This window comes from Malaclemys terrapin, chromosome 4 (assembly GCF_027887155.1).
Source record: "Malaclemys terrapin pileata isolate rMalTer1 chromosome 4, rMalTer1.hap1, whole genome shotgun sequence".
Taxonomy (NCBI): domain Eukaryota; kingdom Metazoa; phylum Chordata; order Testudines; family Emydidae; genus Malaclemys; species Malaclemys terrapin.
In genome coordinates, this window is record NC_071508.1 from 28,577,617 (window position 1) to 28,598,666 (window position 21,050).

The window sequence follows — 21,050 nt, forward strand, 5'->3', positions numbered from 1 at the left end:
CCATCACCATAGCGCCTGGGCACCTTGCATGTATAGCAAGAGCAATAGTCGAGTCTCTCATGGAGGCCCCAGCACTGCTGGGAGGGGCCTTTGAAAGGCTGGGTTCATGTCCTAGGACTAAGCTGAGCTGCTCCATTCACTGCCCAGTGACGCTGCAGTCTCCTGACAAACACTGAGCTCTGGAGCAGGCACCTGGCTGACCGTCAAAGTGGGGTCTCTCTGCTGGCTCATCCTGTCAGCCCACCCCACAAAGCACTCTGCAGCGGTAACAAGCCAGTGCCAGCAGCCTGAGGGGGGCCCAATGCCTCAAAAATGAAGTCTCAGATACCAAAGGGACCCCAAGTAGCAACAGCATTTATTAAAGAAGAGAGCTTGGAATAAATCCAGACAACCTGAGCCCTCGCTGTTCGATACAAACCCACAGGGTGGGGACCCAATACTGTACCTTATTGCAAATAAGTTAATATAAAGAAATGGTGCCACAGATGCTGTATCTAAATTCAGTCAGCTACCGTAATTAATGGGTTAATTTCTCAGCCTAACACAGAAAGACGCCTGGGCAGTTATAAAAGCCACAGGGTAGTGAGCAATAGGGGGCTGCTGCAGGGACCAGGGAGACAGTAGGACAAGGGGGTTCATGGATGATCTGGAGGGTAAAGCACTCGGGAGACATGGGGGGCAGGTCCTGGCTGGCCACAGGCTCCCTGTGCAAATCACTGGGCTAGACCCACAAAGGGGATTCACACTCAGCAATGTCCAGTGAAGTGCCAGGCAGAATCCCCAGCCCTGGGTTAAGTGCCCAGGCTCCCTGGGCATTGGTGCCTGGGGAGCCCCCTATGGTGAGTGCCCCAGGGGTGCTCTGTGACCCTTCGCTCCCAGTCGTTCGAGTGAGTGTGACTCTATAGCCAGGGGCCACTCCTGCTCCACACCAGGCAGAGCGGGGCGCTGAAGCTGGCTCTCCCACAGCTGGGGGGAGGCTCTACGCACTGGGGCACCCAGAGCCCACTGCCTGAGCTGTTTTGAGCCAGACCCAATCCATTAGCCGTCTCGGAGCCAGGCAGAGGCATGGGGCTTAGGCACCGAGCAGCTCAGCCACTCAGGACTTAGGTGGCCTGGCATATGGCCACCAGCAGAGATTTAGGCAGCTCCTGGGGGTGTGGGGGGATTTGAGGATCTAATTTTTGGACTTGGATGCCTAAACTAGCAGTTAGGCACCTAGATCCGCAAAGGGATCTTGTGCTTAGTCTCTCTGGCTTCAATTCCCGCCCTGTACAATGGTGCTGGTACCTGCCAGGGGCACTGCAAAGTACCCAGATACTGCAGTGGGAAGGGCCTGTAAGTACCTGGGCAGCCAATGTTCAGGGCACCCCAGGTGGCTGAAGCAGGAGGAAGTCTCTGGGGCATGTTTGTACAGGAAGCATATGGCGCACCCTGATAAATGACGTGTGGGAAAAGCCAGGTGCCTGGACACAGATGCCTCAAAGGAAGCAAATGTCAGTTCTGTGTTCGACTGCAGAAGAAAACCAGCCCTCTCATCCCCAGCACCGCACGCAAGCAAAGGCAGCAAATAGTTGGGTCACTCAAGGACTTGGCAACTCCAGTACAACTTCAGAGTTACGAGCTGAGCACACACCTCGTTCAGAACCGGAAGTACGAATCAGGCAGCAGCAGAGACACAAGGGAAAAAGGCCAAAACAGCACAATCCTGTGTTAAATGTAAACTACTAAAAAAATCAAGGGAACGTTTAAAAAAACTGACAAGGTACAAAAACTGTTTCTGTGCTTGTTTCATTTAAATTAAGATGGTTAAAAGCAGCATTTTTCTTCTGCACAATAAAGTTTCAAAGCTGTATTAAGTCAAGGTTCAGTTGTAAACTTTTGAAAGAACAGCCGTAAGGTTTTGTTCAGAGTTACGACCAACCTCCATTCCTGAGGTGTTTGTAAATCTGAGGTTCTACTGTATCGTGATTCCTTGGCCAATGCTCTGTTCACCTCTCCCAGCTGGGCTTGGGGATCGATTGCTGTGGTGAGAATTGGAGGCAGGGTTTGAACCCACGTCGTCTACCACTGACTCCTTGTAGTACTTTGCCCAGTCACTTATTCTCACCAATGCCTGGTGTGTACAGTGGGGTGATATCCCCCAGGCTTCAAGCCACAAGGTCTTAGAAGGCGGGAGCCAGGTAAGTTCAATTGTAAACTGCACTTCCTGCTGGCACAGCTGGGCAGATGGCCTCCTTTGACTTCTCTCTTCAATACAACTGAAGAGAAGGATCTAGAGCCTCGAAAGGGGCAAGGCACGTACCTGTGGGAGAGGTGCAGTGGTTTATGGGTCTGCAGCAAGACTAGCAGCCAATCAAATCCTCCCATTCCCCAATTGCCCAAACACTCTGATCTTGACTGCCCTTGCTGCATTCTCCAGGAGGTGGTGGGGTGCTCGGCAAACCAGCAGCTTCTATGCTGAATCAACAAGAGGACAATTCCCTGGCACTGGACTGAACCATGACACATAATGATGATCCTGCAGGTGTCTCTCTATTAGCAAAGTACCATCACCCCAGCAGCTGCTGCTTTTCTTATCAGCTGCATGACACCTGTGAAGCAAGGACATCTGTCCCTTGGCGCATATCCAGCAGCCGAACCAGTCCTGCTCCAAGCCGGCCCCCCTCCTCTGCTGCAGGCCACACAAACCCACAGGCAGACAGACAGGGGAGTTCTTGGGGGAGGAGGCACCCCACAGTCCAAAGAGAAACGCCTGAGAAGGTGACAACGCCAGAACGAATCCAGTCCTTCCAAATGGCAGTGTCCAAATAACGTGGTCAGGACTGGTGCACCCGGGGTCCTGCCCCCTTGCTAGTCCCCTCCAGGGCAACCAGCTGGCTTCCTGAGTAAGCCCCTGCGCCCAGGCTCACTGCTGCCTCTTCTCACCAGCTGGGCGCGGGGCTCTCTTGGCGAGGGCTTGGCAGCAGGCCCAGACTCTAGACCTGAGTGACGACCTCCCCGTTCTCTGGCACGTAGACCTGCACAGGAGCTCCCTCGGGAGACCGCTTCAGGACGTGGATCTGACACACCTGCATGGGGGTGAAGGAAAGAGCCTGTCAGAGCAGCCATCCCAGCCAGCAAAGCAAGAGCGTGACAACACCAGCCCGTCCTGGCCGCTCACACCCCCGGGGGTCGGCACTATTCCCCACCGCACATAGGGAGCACAAGCCCGTGGGAGGAAGGGACTGAAAAAAGTCACACATGGAGCCTGTGCAGAGCCAGGCACTCAGCCCCGTCTCCTGGGAGTGCCCAGGCCCCTGCCCCCAGCACAGAGCACCCTGCTTTGACATGATCTTACTGCAGCTGCAGACCTGGCCTTTGGTATGTGGATGGGGAGGGGCTGGGTGTGCGTGGAGTGACCCCAGGGATTCCTTGGCCCTCTTGCTAGGCTCACAGGTGACGTGACCCCTCATGCTGCCCACCCTGGGGTGCTCACAGGTGGGTGTGGTGTGCAGGGCCGTGCTCCCCCAGGAGGTGCTCCCAGGGGCGAGGACGGCTGCCAGGCTGCATGTCACTGCAGAGAGCACCTCTCTGGTTCCTGGCAGGGGCGGTAATGGGAGGAATCCAGGCACAAGCCCCAGTCTGCCTGGCGTGGGCCGCTGCCTCTGCTAGAGGCAGAGAGCTGCCCGGGCAGGAGAACAGACGTGGCTCAGGAGAAGGCCTGTCGGACAAGTGTTGCCAGTACCACAGCCCAATGGGATAAACCTGGGCTCGCTACCTGGGCTCTCCAGCCCCTTCCTGTGCTCGCCAAGGGCCTGGGCTTCCCAGAATGCACTGCCAGTGGCAGTCTGCCCTGCTCTGTCCGGGGAACCCCTCTGCAAGGCCTCTCTGCAGCTGCCAGCAGGAGTAACTTGGGCCATGCTGCGAGTGGCTCTTGGGAGCTGGATGCGACCAGCAGCACATTCAACCGGCCACGGGAAAGCAGCAACTGGGCAAGATTTGAACTCGGAGGCTTTCCAGCACATCGCCAGCCCCGGGGCCAGCCCGCACAGACCTGGGAGAAACGTGCCAGGGAAGAGCTGGTCCCGCTCGCTGCTGGGGGTCGTGTGGCACAGGAGGGGGCGGGTTCAAACATTAATAAACTCCATTCCCCCACCTGAATAGGCACGCTAAGACTATTCAAATACTATTACATTAACCTCAGAGAGCGGGGGCAGGGCTGCAGCTGGTGTCAATAGGCGGTAGCTCCAGTGGCGTCAGCAGGGCCAGCGCCCCAGCTGGTGTCAATCAGCATTGTCCCACTGGCATCAGTGATGCTGATTTACAACAGTGAGGGCCTGGCCCGCAGGCTACAGTGCTGCCATTCCACATACCACGTGTTACCCGCACTGGGCTGAGCGTGGCCGTTCTGTGAGGAGCGTTTTACACCCTGGCTGATCCCTTTGCAGAAGCTCAGCGGGAGGGAGCTGCTGATGGACGGTGCTGGGCCCCTGGCACAGGCCTGCCCGGAGCAGCAGTGACCAAACGCTGTCACAAGCTGAGAGCTGCTGGGGACCCAAATGCTGGATTTTTGGGGTGTCCAAGCTGGCAGGAGCTGCCCTCGCTGAGAGGGGATCGCTGGGAACTCCCACAGAACAGGCCCTCCCAACAAAGCCCTCACTCCCGATCCGCAGCCCCTGCTATCCCAGCCCTGTGCTCCCCTCACACACAGCTTGGCTGGTGCCCCTCACTCCCAACCCGCAGCCCCTGCAATCCCAGCCCTGGGCTCCACGCACACACAGCTCTGCTGGTGCCCCTCACTCCCAACCCACAGCCCCTGCAATCCCAGCCCTGGGCTCCCCTCACACCCTGCTCTGCCAATGGAGTTTGTGTGAGGTGGGGAATGAGCCATCCTAGGACAGTGTATGACCCAGGACACGACTGAACCTAGGCCTGTGAAGGAGAAAGGCTGGTACATTCCTTTGCCAGTTCTCCCTTACTTACTGGGCACTGAGAGGTGATGCTCGGTAAGGGGCACCCCAGCTTCTCCGAGTGCCCCAGGCCATAGAGAGTTGAATGCGGAGAGCTGTGCAGTGGTTCCCTTCCCCTAGCACTTTCCCGGGACAGCAGCACCTCCTCGCTCCCCACCCCGTGCCGTTTGCAGGCCCTACCTGAGCCTGCTGCCCGGCGGAGCGCGAGGCGTACAGCTCCCTGCCCGGCGCGTTCCGCACACGGAAGGCCCCCTGCCTGTCCAGCGAGTGGGGCCGCAAGTTCCGCAGCTTGGTGCGCTCATGCCACGACTTCAGCTCCTCTGACACGGCTGACTTGGCGAGGGCCCTGCCGCTGCCCGGGGCGTAGTCCTTGAGGGATGGGGTGCGCATGAGCCGGCTGGGGGCCGGGCCCAGCCAGTGGCAGCGCAGCTGCACCATGTCCTGCTCATAGGGGAATGGAGCTGGGCTGCCAGGCCGCAGGGAAGGGTAGCCCCGGCAGACCTCCCGCCCAGCCACATACTCCACAGCCGGGAAGTAACTGGGAGGCAGCAGCCGCTTCTGGGGGGTCTGGTAATAGTACGCTGCCTCGGCCGTGGAGCGCGGGCTCCTCAACACCGGTGAGGGCTGCTCTGTGGACGGCGGAGGCACCGGCCTCAGGAAGGAGATGTCAGGGCTGCTGCTGCCGGGCGACGGGGCGTATGTGATGCTGGAGACGTCAGAGTTGCTGTCCTCGGAACTGGAGTGGTAGATGGAGTGGGAGGCCAGGCCAGGTTTGGATGGAGGGAAGCAGTAGTTGGGGACGGTGACCGTGTAGTAGGTGGGACGTCGTCTTGGCAGCACGCTCCTCCCCCGGAGCTCCGCTCGGTCCCGGGACACATCCACCCTGGGGGCAGAAGGAAGCTATTTAGGAGTATTCTAGCACCAGGGGCGAGCAAAGGAATCTCCTGGCCCGGACCCAAACTTCAGGCTGAGAGAAGCGCTCTCAGAAATCCAAAGCACAAGTACAAGCAGGGAATGTACAGACACACCAGCACTCCCCACAGACCTCAGTGGAGAATACACCTGAAATCCTTCCAGACGCCCTTAACTCTGCCCACCCTCTCAGCTCCACCCGCCCCCTTAACTCTGCCTACCTTCTTAACCCTGCCCACCATCTTAATCCTGCCCATCCCTTAGCCCCACCCACCCTCCTAACCCTGCCCACCCCTTAGCTCCACCCACCACCTTAGCTGACCCCCACTTCCACCTCCATATCCCCACTAACCAACACTAAACGAGGACATTAATAACATCTAAGCAAATCAACCCCCCCAGCAGAATTTTGACCTTGAGAAGGGAGCAGAGCCAGAGGCCCCATGGAGTCCACTAGAGACTTGGCTCTTGCTAGTGATTTTATGTGGCAGGCACCACAGTGATGAGTGTCAGGGTCGGTGCTAAGGTAGCTAGCTAGGAGTTGGTTCTGCTAGAGCAAGGGCAGCTCAGGGTGGACGCGCTAATTGGGTTTCACATCCCTGGTTTGCACTCGGGGGAAGACAAATCAGTAGCACCAAAATCAGAAACTCCCCATGAGCAGAAACTCTGGGGCTAGGCCCAGGGTCCCTCCCTTGCTGCTCCCATCTCTTCTCATTTGTCTCCCTTCTGGGGGTCCCGTCTCACACCCACATTCTGTATTTATCCCTCACTCCTTATCATTTCCTACCAGCACTGCCTGGAGGCCTCAACCACTATCATCTGTGCTGCACAGAGACAGCCCTGCCCCAAAGATCTCACAGGCCAAACAGAAAATGGGTGGGAGGGGAAACTGAGGCATGGGGCAGGGAAGTGACTTGCCTCAGGTCACTCAGCAGGGCAGTGACAGAGGTAGGAACAGAAGCCAGTTCTCCCCGTGCAGTGTCATAGCTGCTAGGCCACACAACGAGAGAGCCCGTTGCTGGGCAGTACCTCATGGACTGGGATTGCCCTCTCCTCGCCTGCATCTCTGGGGTCGGCAGCCCACTTGAGCCAGCCTGCCTCCACAAGGCCAAGGTCTGGATGGGCACAAAGTGGTATGGGGGCGTCTCAGCTGTCCTCTGAGCGGCTGGGCTGCAGGCAGGCGCTGGCACGGGTGTCCCAGCTGGGCTGCTGAGGAGAAGCACAGTGAACAGAGACCAGTGCAGGAGAGCTGGAATCCCTCCCCCGCACTGCAACATCTGCACAGCTCCTTCCATGGGAGCAGAGTGGCCCAGGGCCCTGGGGAGACGGGGAATGCGCCCAAACCTCTGCATCAGCGCCCTGCTCGTACAGTGACTCTGACCCATTGCAGGGACCCACAGAGCCCCGGGCATGCACCCGCCTGCACGCATCGACATGTCACTTCCCCAAGAGACGCTAGTGCTGTTAGACGCAGGATCCCGGTTCGCCCCCTGCTGCCGACAACCCACCCAGGGCATCACGTTTCTCAGGGGAGGGGAGGGAGAGCGGGGCAGAAGGGAGAGGAAAAGCGGATGGGAAAGACGATCTCCCGCCCAGCGCCCTGGGGAGGATCGAGCAATGGAAGCTGGGGAGGGCGTGACCTCCAGGGGAGGGGGAGACACAAGGCCACACGTTAGACTGTCCAGAGCCCCCAGCAATGGCGCAGAACCCAACCGCTTAGGCCAGGACGTGAAGAGCATCAGGCTGGCTGACATCTGACCAGGACACTGGGTTCACTCGTCGGGCAGGGGCCCTGGATTTGCAGTTGCTGCAGGTCTCCGCGCTCTGGCTTCCAGTCTCAGCGGTAGCACCCCACTGCGAGGTTGGGTCTATGCCGGCTTAGAGGGAAGAGGCCACCTACAGCCCACCAACACCTGAGGTTCTCCTGCCTTACAAGCCAACTTGTTTCTATGCTTCCTATGGTCACTGCATCTCTCCAAGGTGATTCCCCCAGCCCCCTGATCAGCAGGGCTCCCCTGAGCGGAGATGGGGCGAGAGGTGCCGCCCATGCTCTGTACCTTGGCAGGCTGCAGGACTCAGCCGAGTGCTTCCTGGGCTTCTCGTAGGGCCTGTCGAGGCTGGTCTCCTTCCAGGGGCTGTTCTGGATGGGCGAGCGCTCCAACTCCGGGACTTCGCTCTGCGTGGGTGGCAGCCCCTCACACTGCTGGGGAGGGGCACAGCGGGTGGGCAGGGCCGGGGAGCTGTGCGGCGTGCCGGGCTGGACTGGCACCGTGAGCTGCTGGACAGCACGATGATTCGGAGCCTGGGTTTCTTCTGAAAGCGAACAAGGGGGGTGAAAGTGGTGCAGGAATCGCGGTGTCTGCCCATCACTTTCCCTCCGGCTCTGCGCTCAGATCCCCCCACAGCAGCCCTGCCTGGCTCACCACACATCAAATGCTTCTGTCTCCAGGGGAACAGAGCAGATAGGCTCATACCCCTTTCCCAACGTCAGACACTGCCCTGCCCGCAGGAAGGGGAAATCCAAACCCTGCTCATGCCTTACCCTCCTCCAGCAGGATGGCATCCGAGAGGGAGCTGTCATCCGAGGCACTCAGCTCTAGGGAGCAATGGGGAAAGAGGGAGAGGTGAGGAAGGGCAGAGATGCTCACTGGGCTCGGCCAGGGACCGTAACACAGATCCAAGTCAGCAGGGATTGTTGGGATTTCAGCAGCACATAGACGCTGCACAAACCCCAAACACAGCCTACAGGAGCGGGGCTTGGGTCTCCTGCTGCTTTGCCTGCGCCCCAGGGGGTGGTTAACTATACATAGCAACAATAAACCTGTCTGTAGTCCCAAGAGCTCCAACCTCTCAGGAGCCCTTACCTACCACTGCAATGCAGCTGCCTCTGTGGTGGAACCGGTGGGGTTTGTACCATCAAAGGAACGTGGGACATTCCCAGGCGGGATCGAGCTGGCGGAGGCACGGAGCACTCTGGTGCCTGAAGGGTTAACTGGCACCATGCAGGACACATGTCCCTACACGTTTCCCCTCCCCCTCCTCTCTGCTGAGATGGGCTTAGCAGCTGCTCCTGCAGGTTTCAGCCCCCATCCCCAGACACGGATCCCCAAACCTTTCAAGAGTTTGGAAATTTTCCCATTTTGAATTGGGACAAAAAGTCAAACTCTTGAAAATATTAGTTAACCAAAAATTGCAAAAGTTTTGGTTGGAGGGACTCAAAACATTTTGTTTTAATTTTAGTCATTTTGAAACATTTCATTTCAGTTTCCACTTGTTTCTCTTTTTCAAATCTTCGTTTTGTCTAATGAGCTTAAATTTTGAAACCAAAAGTCTTTTGGAATTGGAAAACTGGAATTTGTCATTTTGAAAATAGCACAACAAACCATTTCAACAATTTTGAAACATTCCCCCCCCCCGGTTTTTCTGAGTCAGGAGATTCGCTGACTCCAAATCGACTCCACGAACGGCTTCACTTGGCACAAATCAGCATTTCTGGATGAACAAACCCTTCCTGCTCTGCCCACCACAGCCCAGGGCAGGGGGTGCAGTGGGAGCTCTGGGAGGGGACAGACAGGTTACGCAGGAGAGTGAAAAACGGAGCCAAGGAAGGAAAGTGAAGCCAGAGTGAGGCGGGCAGTTCAGGGTGCTGCCCCCAGGGATGACCACTCAGGCAACTTGGGCCTGATTCTTCTCCCACTCACACTGGTGTCACGCAGGAGTAACTGCATCTGGTCTGATTCCCCTCTCTCAGGCACCGCTGAAGGAAATCAAAGCCCTGTGCTTTTAGCTGGAAGAGGAGACTACCTCTGGAACAGGCTGCTGCAGGAGCCCCGGGAAAGCTGCAGAACCATCAGCTGTTCTTTGGGGAGCTGAGATAAATATAGCTTCGTCTCCTGCTCAAGGAACAAGGAAGCCGGGGAGAGCTCGCCCCCCCATGCATGTACCTCCAAGGGGCAGCTGAGCTGTGGGGCCCTGTCCTCTCCTTCCTCAGCAACAGCCATTCCTGAACAACTGCAGAGCTGGGAGACCGGCCCCGACGGACCAGTGAGACCCTCCTCAAGCAAATGGCGCTCTTGGGGGCTACAAGAGATCCTGCCAGAGTGTGAAGCTGTAGCAATCACCCACAGGACAACCATTCTGGGTGATCAGGGCAGTGCTGGCATTCCCTGAGTCATGGATGTGACCACCTACCCCCTGGCAGACACGTCCTGCGGCACAGTTAACATGCCAGCCCTCGGGGCAGGACAAACCCTCATGCGGGCTGAGCCATGCAGTGCCAGCCCCAGTCACGTCAAGGCTACAAGCAGGGCCCTTTGCTGCTTGGAGCCAGGCAAGCCAGAGGCAGCTGATTTCTGGGAGAGCAGTGGGGGCTGTGTCAGGGGCTCCCGCTGGATCGTGCCCGCTCTCTCTCGCACTAGGCAGGCTGTGATGGAGCAATAGGCTGAGATCTGGCCTGCACACGCAGCTCACCCCCGAGGGCTGTGATGCTGGCCCTGGGCTCCTGCTTGGCTGTCAAGCGACACTCATTGAGGGCATTCTCCAGCTCCTTCAGCTTCTTCTCCTCCTTCAGCACCATGTTCTTCCGCCGCTTCTTGATGTGCTTGCTGATGTTCTCTTCCCGGTAGAGGCGATGCGTGGCCGCGGCAATCTGCAGCTGCAGGGCCAGGTCTCTCTCCAGCGTGCTCAGCGGGTCCTAGGTGGGAAGAGAACACAAGCCATGGAACGGAGCAGGGGAGCTGCCCTCCGCCACAGGGCACTTGGGGCTAGGAGGAACCATGTCCAGCTAGGCCTTCGCTCAGGGGAAACCTCAGCCTTTGGGAGAAGAGCAAGGCCTGGCTACCTGGACCCAGCAGAGGCAGCCTGGGACCCCGGCTCCTTGTGAGGCGCTGATCATAGAGAGTTTGTGCAGACGTGTCTGAGGTACCGACCTGGCCCAACTGCTGCAGTAACTGAGCGCTCCCAGTCTCATGCACTGACATCCCCCCATGCACACTACGGCAGAAGGGCTCAGGGCCCAGCTTCCCAGGCACTTCAAGGAGCTATGAGGATCCAGGCCAGAGAGACTAAGGGAGTCCAGTGCAGAGCAGGGATTTGAACCCAGGTCTCCTATGTCGGTGCCCTGACCACTGGGCCAGGCTTCCTCTCAAAGGGGCCCTTCTGCCTTAACACCTTGGGATGGTCTCTGAGCTGTCTCCAGCCTTGTCTGTTCCGTTGTGAACCACATCTGGGGTTGGGGGCATCGCTGGACAGATCAGAATCCACCCTGGCCCCAGGGAAGTCCAGATCCTGGGTGCACCCCTGGCTAGTGCCCCCCAAGGCAGCCATACGGAGTCTGAGCTGGTTCCCCGCCCTGCGCTCTCCCTCCATGGGCCCACAGGGCTGGGAGCACTGCACATGCGGCACGCTCAGCCCCAGCTAGCAGGGAGTCCCAGGAATGATTCAGACTCTGGAGAGAGCCCCACCTGCCCCCCGGCGGAGGGACGGCTGCACGCTGGGCTCCTGGCTCCCGTCGTGTCTCCTGAGGCTCTGAGGCAGATGCCGAACAGGCTGGTTCCCAAGATTGGAGTCAAGTGAGAGGAAACGTGCTCCCACCTCTCCCTCCCTGGAGAGGGAGCAGCTCCCCACCCCCGCAGCACCGCCCTAGGCACTGGGTCATTATCTTGGGGTGTGGGCTGGCAGAGGAGGCCGAGGCAGAGGTACCAGGAGGTGGAGAGTTTGGACTGTTAACAAACTCTTGCACAAATCAAGCATCAATGGACTCCGCCCTTTGATGGAGCCATGCCCTTTCCCCTCCCACTCCCTGCTGGCCTGAGCATCAAAGCCTCAGCATCTTTGGGCTTCCTCACAAGAACTGGGACATCTCAGTGCTAGACTGTCCTCCCTTGGAGACGGCCAGGGACAGACAGAGCCGGCTGGGACAGGCATCCGGGTCATTTTCAGTACCGATGGGATGGGGCAGCCTGGAGACTCTGTTGATCTACCGGGCGAGTCCGGCATGGGCATCCGTCACCTCACCACTGCCTCCCCCTGACCCAGAAGGGCCTCCTCGCTGTTTGGCCTCCGCACTGAGAAAGCCAGCAAGGGGCCAGGGGCGGTTCCTGTGCTGTGGACCGACCAAGCAGAGCCCACCAGACAGGGCCTGTGGGGTGCTGGGGACTGTGAAACTGTCCTGAGACCCTCCAAACTCATTTCACACAAGCCACCATGCAGTGGTGGCTGTGACCCATCTGTGCCCTGCCTAACAGCAGGAAGAGATCCCCAGGCTCCAGCAGGCTCCTTACCACTCCTCGCGAGATGATTGTCTTCTCGTCCAGTTTGAATGCGGTGCCGATCCTCCGCCGCACTTTGGGGGGCCTGTCCCCCTGCTTCAGGGGGTACTCCTGCGGCAGCATGCCCGTGAGCTCCTGGGGGAGGGGCAGGGACAGACATCAGCCTCCAGGGTGGCACAGGGCATCACCGGGGAAGAAGGGATCACACACGGCACGTCTTTTCCACCAGAGATGGGTGAGGCACTGGGGCGCACTAGGGAGTGTGTCCTGCGTAGGAGTGTGCCCCCCCTACACACACGTGGCACTGGGGGAGTGATGCCCTGGAGGAGCAGGCCCTGGAGGAGTGGGCACTACAGCCAACACGCATGTGGCCCTGGCACATTGTTACCTTTGCACTAGCTGACTGGCACTGCCATGTATTCCCCGTCCTTCTGGGATAGCCTAGACACCAGAGCAGCCATGGGCCCAAGCTAATCCCTCAATACCAGGGCTAGGGTTTGCCCGAGCCATCTGGCCTGGCCATGGCAGCCTGCGATCAAGGCCCAGGGGTTGCCAGCCCTCCAGGACTGGCCTGAAGTCTCCAGGAATTAATATTAATCTTTAATTAAAGATAACGTCTTGTGATGAAACCTCCAGGAATACATCCAACCAAAACTGGCAGCCCTAGATAGAAGCCGAGGCTTTGGGCTAGCTGGGGAGCCCCCTCCGCCACACGCAGGGATTCCCGAGTTCCAGGAAAGCCACCAGGTTCCTCTCCGAACGAGAGGTGGCTGAACAATCTCCATCCAGCCAACCCGTCGCCAGGCCCAGCTCACGAGATCCCCCCAGCGACCACGCCCATGTCCCCAGCCAGGCCCAGGGCTCCTTACCGCCTCGCGCAGACACAGCTTCCTCAGCTCCGCCAGACAGGCCTCCAGCCGCGCTGCCAGCTCCTGCTGCTGCTTGCGCACCGCCTGGGTCAGGTCCTTCAGTGGAGACACGGGGCTGTCTGGGCCTGCGGGGAACGAGACCAGGAGTCCCAATTCAGCAGCCAGCGGGGAGACGCAGGGCCGGCCCTGAGCACAGACTGGGGCCACTTGGGGCCTTGGATTCTAAGGTGCCTGGAGCTTGGGCACCATATCTTGTGCCATCTCTGCAGCCCATCCCCTTCCCCACCCCACTCCGAGCTGGTTTCTCCCCTTGCTGGCTGGGGCCCCTTCATTCACACCGGTCACCTTGGCTGGGGGCACTGCCCCTTTCCAGTATGAGAGTGGCAGCCTCCGTGCCATGCACAGGACTGGGCACCAGGAAATCCATGGCTCTACTCCGGTCACCGACTCCCCCGTGGCCTCGGACAAGTCACTGCCCCTCTCTGTGCCTCAGTTTCCCCATCTGAATAGCAGCACAAACCAACCTGCTGCTGGAGCCGTTGTGAAGATTTAACTAAACAAGTGGATACACTGCACGTTGTTATGCCACTCTCTACAGCTGGCTCAAGGGCATCCCAGGATGCTAGTCCCTGTGCCAAAAAAGAGCCCAGAGACAGCCCTGCCCCACAGAGCGCCCCATCTCGGCCCAGTCCGGAGGGATCGAGTGTGCTCAGGTTCTGCTCACTTCACGTTAGCAGCTGGTAGGTGTTGGCCGATCTGGCTGCCGAGCCCACCCAGTGTCACTGATCTGGCTGAGGAATTACTCGGGGTCTGGAATTTCCCATCTAAATGGGTTTTTTCAATGCAAGATGCACTAACTGCCAAATTGAAATTTTCTGCAGGAAAAATTTTGATTTTGCCAAAACGTGTTGATTTTCTATTGGGAAAATCCAAATGGTAGCTTTGGGTCTGGGCTGGGCCAGCCCAGCAGCGAGGCTCTGATTTGTCAAATCCAGGTTTCATTCCGAGTCAGTTTTACACTCATCTGTCCACCAGCACTCGTGCCCCCGCTGTCCTCTAGGGACTGGGCTCCTGGCTGGGCTACATCTCTCATGATGCACTGCAGTCACCCTGTAGTTAACCAAGGCAGTGCAGCATGGAAGTCATGTGACCATAATCTTTTGATTTTTCTGTCTAATTTGGATAAAAATAATTTAGAAATATCGGAATTTTCCATGGGACAGAAATTCCAATTTCTGTTCTGATATTTCCCGCAATGCATCTGAGATTGGTTCCCTGCCCCAGCCTGTCAGCCCAGTGCCACTCCTCATCCTCTGCAGACTGGGGCGGGGGCACTGCTGGAGGGGCGGCTCCAGGAACCAGGTGACCCTGAGCGTGGATGTTTAATGACGCAGACAGAGCTGCCCTTTGGCCCATCCCCGGAGCCAGAGTGGGGCTGGTACCTAAAACACACTGTCCTGTAGGGCTATCCTAGAGCAGGCATGGCCCATCTCAGGGTAAGTGGCACTTCAAAGCACAGGCTGGCCTGCAGGCTCCCGGCCCAGCCTGGAATGTTTCTAGCTGGAGAGTGGGATTAGCTCCTTTCACCTCGCAGGCTGCAGCCAGCTCCAGGTCACTGATCAGCAGGGAGCCTGAGTGAAAACACTGCTGATTTAACAGACAGCCAGGGCTGAGCTGGGTCCTGGGAGCAGAATGCAAATGGAGGGACAGGAGAAAGCCATGTCTCCCCTTCGCACCAGGACGTTCCTTTCAGCCCGGAATTTCCTACGGCTCAGGTCCAACACTTGGGGCTGGATTTTGCAGAAAGCTCAGCACTCCTGGCCTTTTCCGTTCCATGCTGCAGACTTTCCTGAGCTGCCTGGGGCTAAGAAGCTTCCTCTGACACACCTGGTACCGGCCCCTGCCATAGCTAAGGCCCTGGACTGGGGGCCTGATCCTGAAGGCAGTGTTCTTGTGAGCGAATCCAGCTGTAAATCTTAGCCCCGCTCACTGACAGCCCAGGGGATTCCAGGTAAGGTCTCGACCTTCATGGAGCTGGGGACATCCTCACTCCCCCCCACCCGCCCCCCGACCAGCATCTCTAGGTGTGGGGGGCACCTTTAGACTGACTTCGGGAACGACTGGGCATGTAGGGAGCAGGATTTTCAACTGGAAAATCTGAGGGGGTTTGTGACAGTATCAGCTGATTATTTTTGCCAAATAAATGCTGAAAACAGGAAGTTCACAGATACATTGATAATTTCACTTACGCCCAGATCTTCAGCCACCCCTGCTCCTCCAACCTGGGGCTTCTCCCCGCACTGCCTACAGTTCCTGACCCCCAGCCCCCTGCTAGCCCAGCCCTGAACTGTCCCCCCCGCCCCCAACACTCAGCTGGTGCCCCTCACTGCTGACCCACAGCCCCTGCAGCCCAGCCCTGGGTCCCCCCAGCTCTGCCGGTGCCCCTCACTCCCACCCCACAGCCCCTGCTAGCCCAGCCCTGCCTATGGTTACAGTTACAGGACGGATGTGTGTGATATACAGGCACTTCAGGGCTCACATGTCCCTGGCAAATGGCCTCCCCCTGCAGACACAGCTCTCGATGCAGGGAAAACAACCTTGACCCGGCAGCCAGGAGGGGAATCCCCAGAAGAGACACTGACACAGGACGGCTTTTCTCCCATACACCCGCCTTCCTGGGCTCACATTCCAGCACCAGGCTGATGCAGAGGGAGGGCGTGCAGCCCAGCAGCTGGACTTCCCCTGCCACTCACCCACCTGAGTGCAGCATGATCCCGCTGTCCGAGTCGCTGCCGTCCTCTTTACTCTCCATGGGCAGTGGTGGCGCCAGGGGCAGGAACTGTGAGGCGCAGAGACCCACGCCGGGGCTCCTGGGAGAGGGTGAGCCTGAGTGGGAACTGGTTAAATAAAAGACAAAGATTCAGAAGTGTTTCACACACACACAGACATACACACAGTGTTGTGTAAGGTCATCGCACAGACACACACACAGAGTTGAGTAAGGCCATCGCACAGACACACTGGGGCATTAGTTCAGCTGGAACGTTCCTTCTCGTGCCTTGTCGCCAAGCTCCCCTCTCTGAGCTGCCCTGTGAGGGGAGCTGGCCCACGGGGCAGTTTGGCCTGGGGCGAGGCTCAGGGATTGCCTCAGGCCCAGCTCTCTTTCAAACCCTGCTGGCTCACTTAAAACGTTAGCTGCACAGGCAGCTTTGGCCCAAGGCCTCTGATGCTGCACCAGGATGTATGGGGGGAGCTGAGGCCAGGAGCTGCTGAGGCCCCCAGAGGGCATCTCAGATGGCATCCCTGGGGACTGGCAGATCATCCCCTTTCCAGCCTCCCCTTCCCTCTGTCCCTGGCACAGGAAAGCCCCGCGGGCAGCCGGAGTGCGCTGTTCCTCTGGAGCTGTAGGGGGGCACAGGCACGGGGTGCCCCAGTCACACGGAACGATCCCGCTCCATGAGCCAGGGCATGGCCCCCAGCCTGCGAGAGTGGAGCCCTGGGGGCCACCTGTCCCACTCACTGCTGCTCACCCTGCAGCTCTCCTATTGGGGGCAGAGCCGGGTTTGTACCCGTCTCCCCACCTCCACCAGCTGAGTCAGCCTGTTACACAACATCCTGAAAGTCGCCCAGAGTTCCTGTCTGGAGCTTATCCTGGGACTGGCGGCTCCCAGGGGAGGGGCAGAGGGAGCCCACACAGAAAGGGAGCGAATCCCTCCGCCCTGCATACCTGTGTCGCTGTGGATCCCCAGGGCACGCTGCTGGGGTAGACACTCCGCACCAGTGCAAAACACAGCCTGCGCTGGGGTGAGTAAAGCAAGCTGGTGTAAGCATTAGGGGTTGGCAGACATCTAACTACACCCCAGGTCCCTGTGTAGATGGAGCGAAAGCGCAGCCACTCTGGGTGGCAGCACTCCAGAGAGCGGGTCCATGGGGCAGGCGGCTGTAACGCATTCACTCCATTGGCTGGTGTCCCGTCCCAGAGGAGGAAGGGCAGCAACCAGCCAGATCCCAGCCCCGTCTGCCAGCCGAGCGCTGTACGCAGAGCACCACGTTTCGGTTCACAGAGGCCCAGCCCCCCCGCAGTTTCAGATAACGCTGGAATCCCGGCCACCGAGTTTCACTCGCAGTTTCAGGTTTCTGAGAGCCGAGACGCTCACCGTTCGCCTCACTGTGAGTGTAAACCACAAGCCACCAGACTGGCGCTGGCTCCACGGGCGCCTGCAGACCTGCCCTGATTGATTTAGCCAGTTCTTGTGAACGGAGCGCAGGCAGCTTGAAATCAAGTAAGTTTCCCAAGGGGAGTTACAGGCTGAGCCGCGCACCCAGCCAGCACAGGCACCCAGCCCTGGCAGCAGATGCCCCTGGTACCATCCTGCTCTAGCCAACAAGTTCTCAGATTCAGCCTCTGAATTTCAGGAGCCTAAATGCCCCCAGCCAGGGCCTGAGGCCAAAGGTGCTGAACACCCACAGGTCACCCCAGCTGCCTCGCACCCCAAAAATCAGACCCACTGAGACTTCCAAAGTGGAGGCCCCTCAAATCAGTGGCCACTTAGAAAGTTGGGCCCCAAATTGTTTGCCGAATCCCCAGGAGCCCCCTGTGAACCACCCTGCACCCTCACGTGCTATGCTCTGCCTCTGGGGCTATGCCAGGAACTCGGGTCCAGGCACAACCCCTGGCACAGGCTCAGCAGCGGCCACACGGTGGTGAGGAAACAGGTGAGGCTCTGCAGCCGCTGGCACCGACTCCCCAGAGTGACCTGGCAGAACAGCTGTATGCTGCGAGCCACTCGCTCCCTAGTCACACAATAGGAAAATTCAGGCCCTGTGCCCTCCCCGGGCACCCTGCGACTGGGCCGAGGAGCATGCTTGGGAGCACAGCGCTGGCTCCGGGCTTGCAGGGTCCCTGCAGCTCTGCTCTGGCGCCCTCCTCTGGTACTGGCAGAGCTACCGCTGAGCGTGGGGTGCTGCTGAGCAACAACTGAAGTACGTCTACACTGCAGTGAACACCCACAGCCGGCCCGGCTCTGCTGATGCAGGCTCGCAGGGCTTGGTCTTGGTCTTGAGACCAGGCCCTGGGGCCCCGGGAGTGGGGAGGGACCCTGAGCCCAAACATCTACACTTCAATTCTACAGCCCCAAGGCAGCATAGCTGGGGCAGCCACAGGTTCATCACAGTGTAGACGTAACCTGAGAGTTTAGCTCAAATCCCCGTCTGTCTCTGTCCTGTCTTCCGCATCCACTCACTGCTGGACAATGACCCCGCTCTATCCCCCCCATCTCCGCTGGGATGTCTTACCCACCCCCGCCCCTGGCTGGCTCCCCAATTCCACTCCTCCCCCTGCTCCCAGCCGGCGCCCCCACCCCTCCCTCACCCCCTCCCCCTGGTCCCGGCCAGCTCTTCCTTTCTCCTCTCCCTCTTGCTGCCGCTCCTGGCTGCCCCCCTGAGCTCACTTAGTTGCACCCCCAGGTTCCTGCCTCAGCAGCAGGGGAAGGGCCACGCCTGGCTCCCTGTGACAAAGGATTCGCCCTCTGGCCCTGGCAGGTTCAGCCAAGGGAATGGCCAGTTTCTCTGGGCACCAAGCCCAGGTTTTGTTTAACTCTAACATCTGTCAGCTGGAAAACGGGCACGGTACAAAGCTGCCCAGTCTGAGGCCGGCACTGGAGCTGCAGATGTCAGCTTCGCTTTGGGGGGCCTAGCGCCCTCACTTTAATGGGTTCCTGGGAGGGACCCATCCCCCCCATTTCTGCCGCCCCCCCATCCCATGACAGAACAAGGAGTAATGGTCTCAAGTTGCAGTGGGGGAGGTGTAGGTTGGATATTAGGAAACACTATTTCACTAGGAGGGTGGTGAAGCACTGGAATGGGTTACCTAGGGAGGTGGTGGAATCTCCTTCCTTAGAGGTTTTTAAGGTCAGGCTTGACAAAGCCCTGGATGGGATGATTTAGTTGGGGTTGGTCCTGCTTTGAGCAGGGGGTGGGACTAGATGACCTCCTGAGGTCCCTTCCAACCCTGATATTCTATGATTCTATGTCCTCATCCCCTGAGTTCGGCCTGGCTAGTTGGGAATTCAGGCACAACAATCCAGATTCTACTTGGTTTTGCATCCAAACCTCAGCAGCCCCACAAATCCGCTTCTGCTCCCTCACGACCAGGTCCCAGGTTCAGGGTGGGGGGGCGTGTGAGCTGCACAGCACCCTGGGCGGGAACTGAGCATAAGAACATTCGAACAGCCAGCCTGGGTCAGACCAAAGGTCCAGCTAGCTCAGTTTCCTGTCTTCCGACAGTGGCTAGTGCCAGGTGCTTCAGAGGGAGTGAACCATCCTATCATCCACATCCAGCATCTGGCAGTCAGGTGCAGGGACACCCAGAGTATGGGGTTGTGTCCCTGACCATCTTGGCTAATGGCCACTGATGGACCTATTATCCAGAAACTTATCTAGTTCTCTTTTTTAATCCTGTTATAGCCTTGGCCTTCACAACATCCCCTGGCAAGGAGTTCCACAGGTTGACTGTGCGTTGTGTGAAGAAATACTTCCTTTTGTTTGTTTTAAACCTGCTGCCTATTAATTTCCCCGGATGACCCCTGGTTCTAGTGTTATGTGAAGGGGTAAATAACACTTCCCTGGTCACTTTCTCCACATAAGTCATAATTTTATAGACCTCTATCATATCCCCCCTTAGTCATCTCTTTTCCAAGCAGAACAGTCCCAATCTTTTTAATCTCTCCTCATACGGAAGCCGTTCCAGACCCCTAACCACTTGTGTTGCCCATCTTTGCACCTTTTCCAATTCCAATACATCTTTTCAGAGATGGGGTGACCACATCTGCACGCAGTATTCCAGGTGTGGGCATCACATGGATTTATATAGAGGCAGTATGATAGTTTCTGTCTTATTATCTATCCCTTTCTTAATGGGAAAAACAAGAAACTGGGAAAGCTTCCTGAGGTGTCAGCCACGATTAATTCATGAACAAGAACAGAGCAGAGCCCACGGGATCACCCTGCTGGTTGCATGCCCCTGTCCTGTCCAGGCCAAAGCCTGCCTTGCTCCCACCACAGCCGTAACAAATCATAATATTTTCCCTGTTTCCCTCTCATCCACCTCTTCCTAGCCCCTCCCCTTGTCCTCTGGAAAGTTCATCAGAAATCCGTATTCCGGCCCTTTGGAACCTGGGCTCTTTGCCTCTGTGATTAGTGCGCTGCAGCCCTGCATGTCACTCCATCTGGCACTTGCCTGCCAATGCCAACTGCCACCTCTCCTTTCGCTGCCCACGCGAGGATCCCTTTTGGGGATTAGGCTGAGGAGCTCCTGCTGCTAAGGGAAGACCTGCCATGAGCCTGAGGACACAGTCTGAGTCTCTGGCTCGCTCTCTTTTCACATTGATTCGGCAACCGTCCTGAGCCAGTGTCTGCAATTCTTTCAGCCTTCTCCAAGCCAGTGCCAGCCTCCCTGCTCTTCCCACGCACAAAGGGCCAGCCCCTTACAGGCTGTGTTTGCCCGCCTGACTCTCAAGCTGAACAGTGTGGCCCTGATTCTCTGAAGCGTTCAGCGTGCTGGGTGCTGAGCTCCCAGAAAAACTGGACCTGCATATCTCCAAACCGAGAGCCCATGAGGCTCTGTTGTTGGCACACAGCCATGAATGCCTGGCATCCACACAGCCCTGTGCTCTCTTTGGAAGGGATGCAGGTTGGTTTGCCAGGGAAGCTGCAAGCAGCTTGTGAGATCCCTCATCCCTGCGGATAGGCAGCAGGGCCAGGGCATGACACCTCCACTCCTGCCCAGGCACAGCCTAAGTCCCCTTCCCGAACCTGCTGGCATCAGGGAAGGGGTTAATTGGGAGCGAGTCACAGGAGGCGAAGCAGCCGTCTCCTTCCTCATTACTCACGCAGAGCCAGGCAAAGGGTGGCTCAGCGATAAGTCACTGATTGTACATTTCCCCCCACCCACCCCCCGGCAGGTCCACGGGGGAGCGGGGCAGGGCAGAGGCAGGTGAGCAGGGGCCAGCAAGGATGTGCCAGCACTGGGCTCAGTAGCGAGGGGAGAGGAG

General features: G+C 58.2%; 1 protein-coding gene across 4 annotated transcripts in view; it reads right to left on the reverse strand.

Annotated features, from left to right (window-relative positions):
- Positions 1–336: 336 nt before the first annotated feature.
- INAVA (innate immunity activator) overlaps positions 337–21,050 on the reverse strand; it is a 35,935-nt gene continuing 15,221 nt past the window's right edge. For 2 of the 4 annotated variants that reach the window (XM_054028559.1, XM_054028558.1), the window contains exons 2-10: positions 15,757–15,896; positions 13,000–13,124; positions 12,143–12,265; positions 10,332–10,554; positions 8,404–8,457; positions 7,919–8,174; positions 6,891–7,070; positions 5,130–5,832; positions 337–3,068 (exon numbers count right to left, since the gene is read on the reverse strand). In XM_054028559.1, coding sequence (XP_053884534.1) covers positions 2,976–3,068; positions 5,130–5,832; positions 6,891–7,070; positions 7,919–8,174; positions 8,404–8,457; positions 10,332–10,554; positions 12,143–12,265; positions 13,000–13,124; positions 15,757–15,811 — 1,812 coding nt within the window. In that variant the 5' untranslated portion in view covers positions 15,812–15,896 and the 3' untranslated portion in view covers positions 337–2,975. The remainder of the gene's footprint in view (positions 3,069–5,129; positions 5,833–6,890; positions 7,071–7,918; positions 8,175–8,403; positions 8,458–10,331; positions 10,555–12,142; positions 12,266–12,999; positions 13,125–15,756; positions 15,897–21,050) is intronic. The other 2 variants (XM_054028561.1, XM_054028560.1) reach the window with 2 other exon arrangements.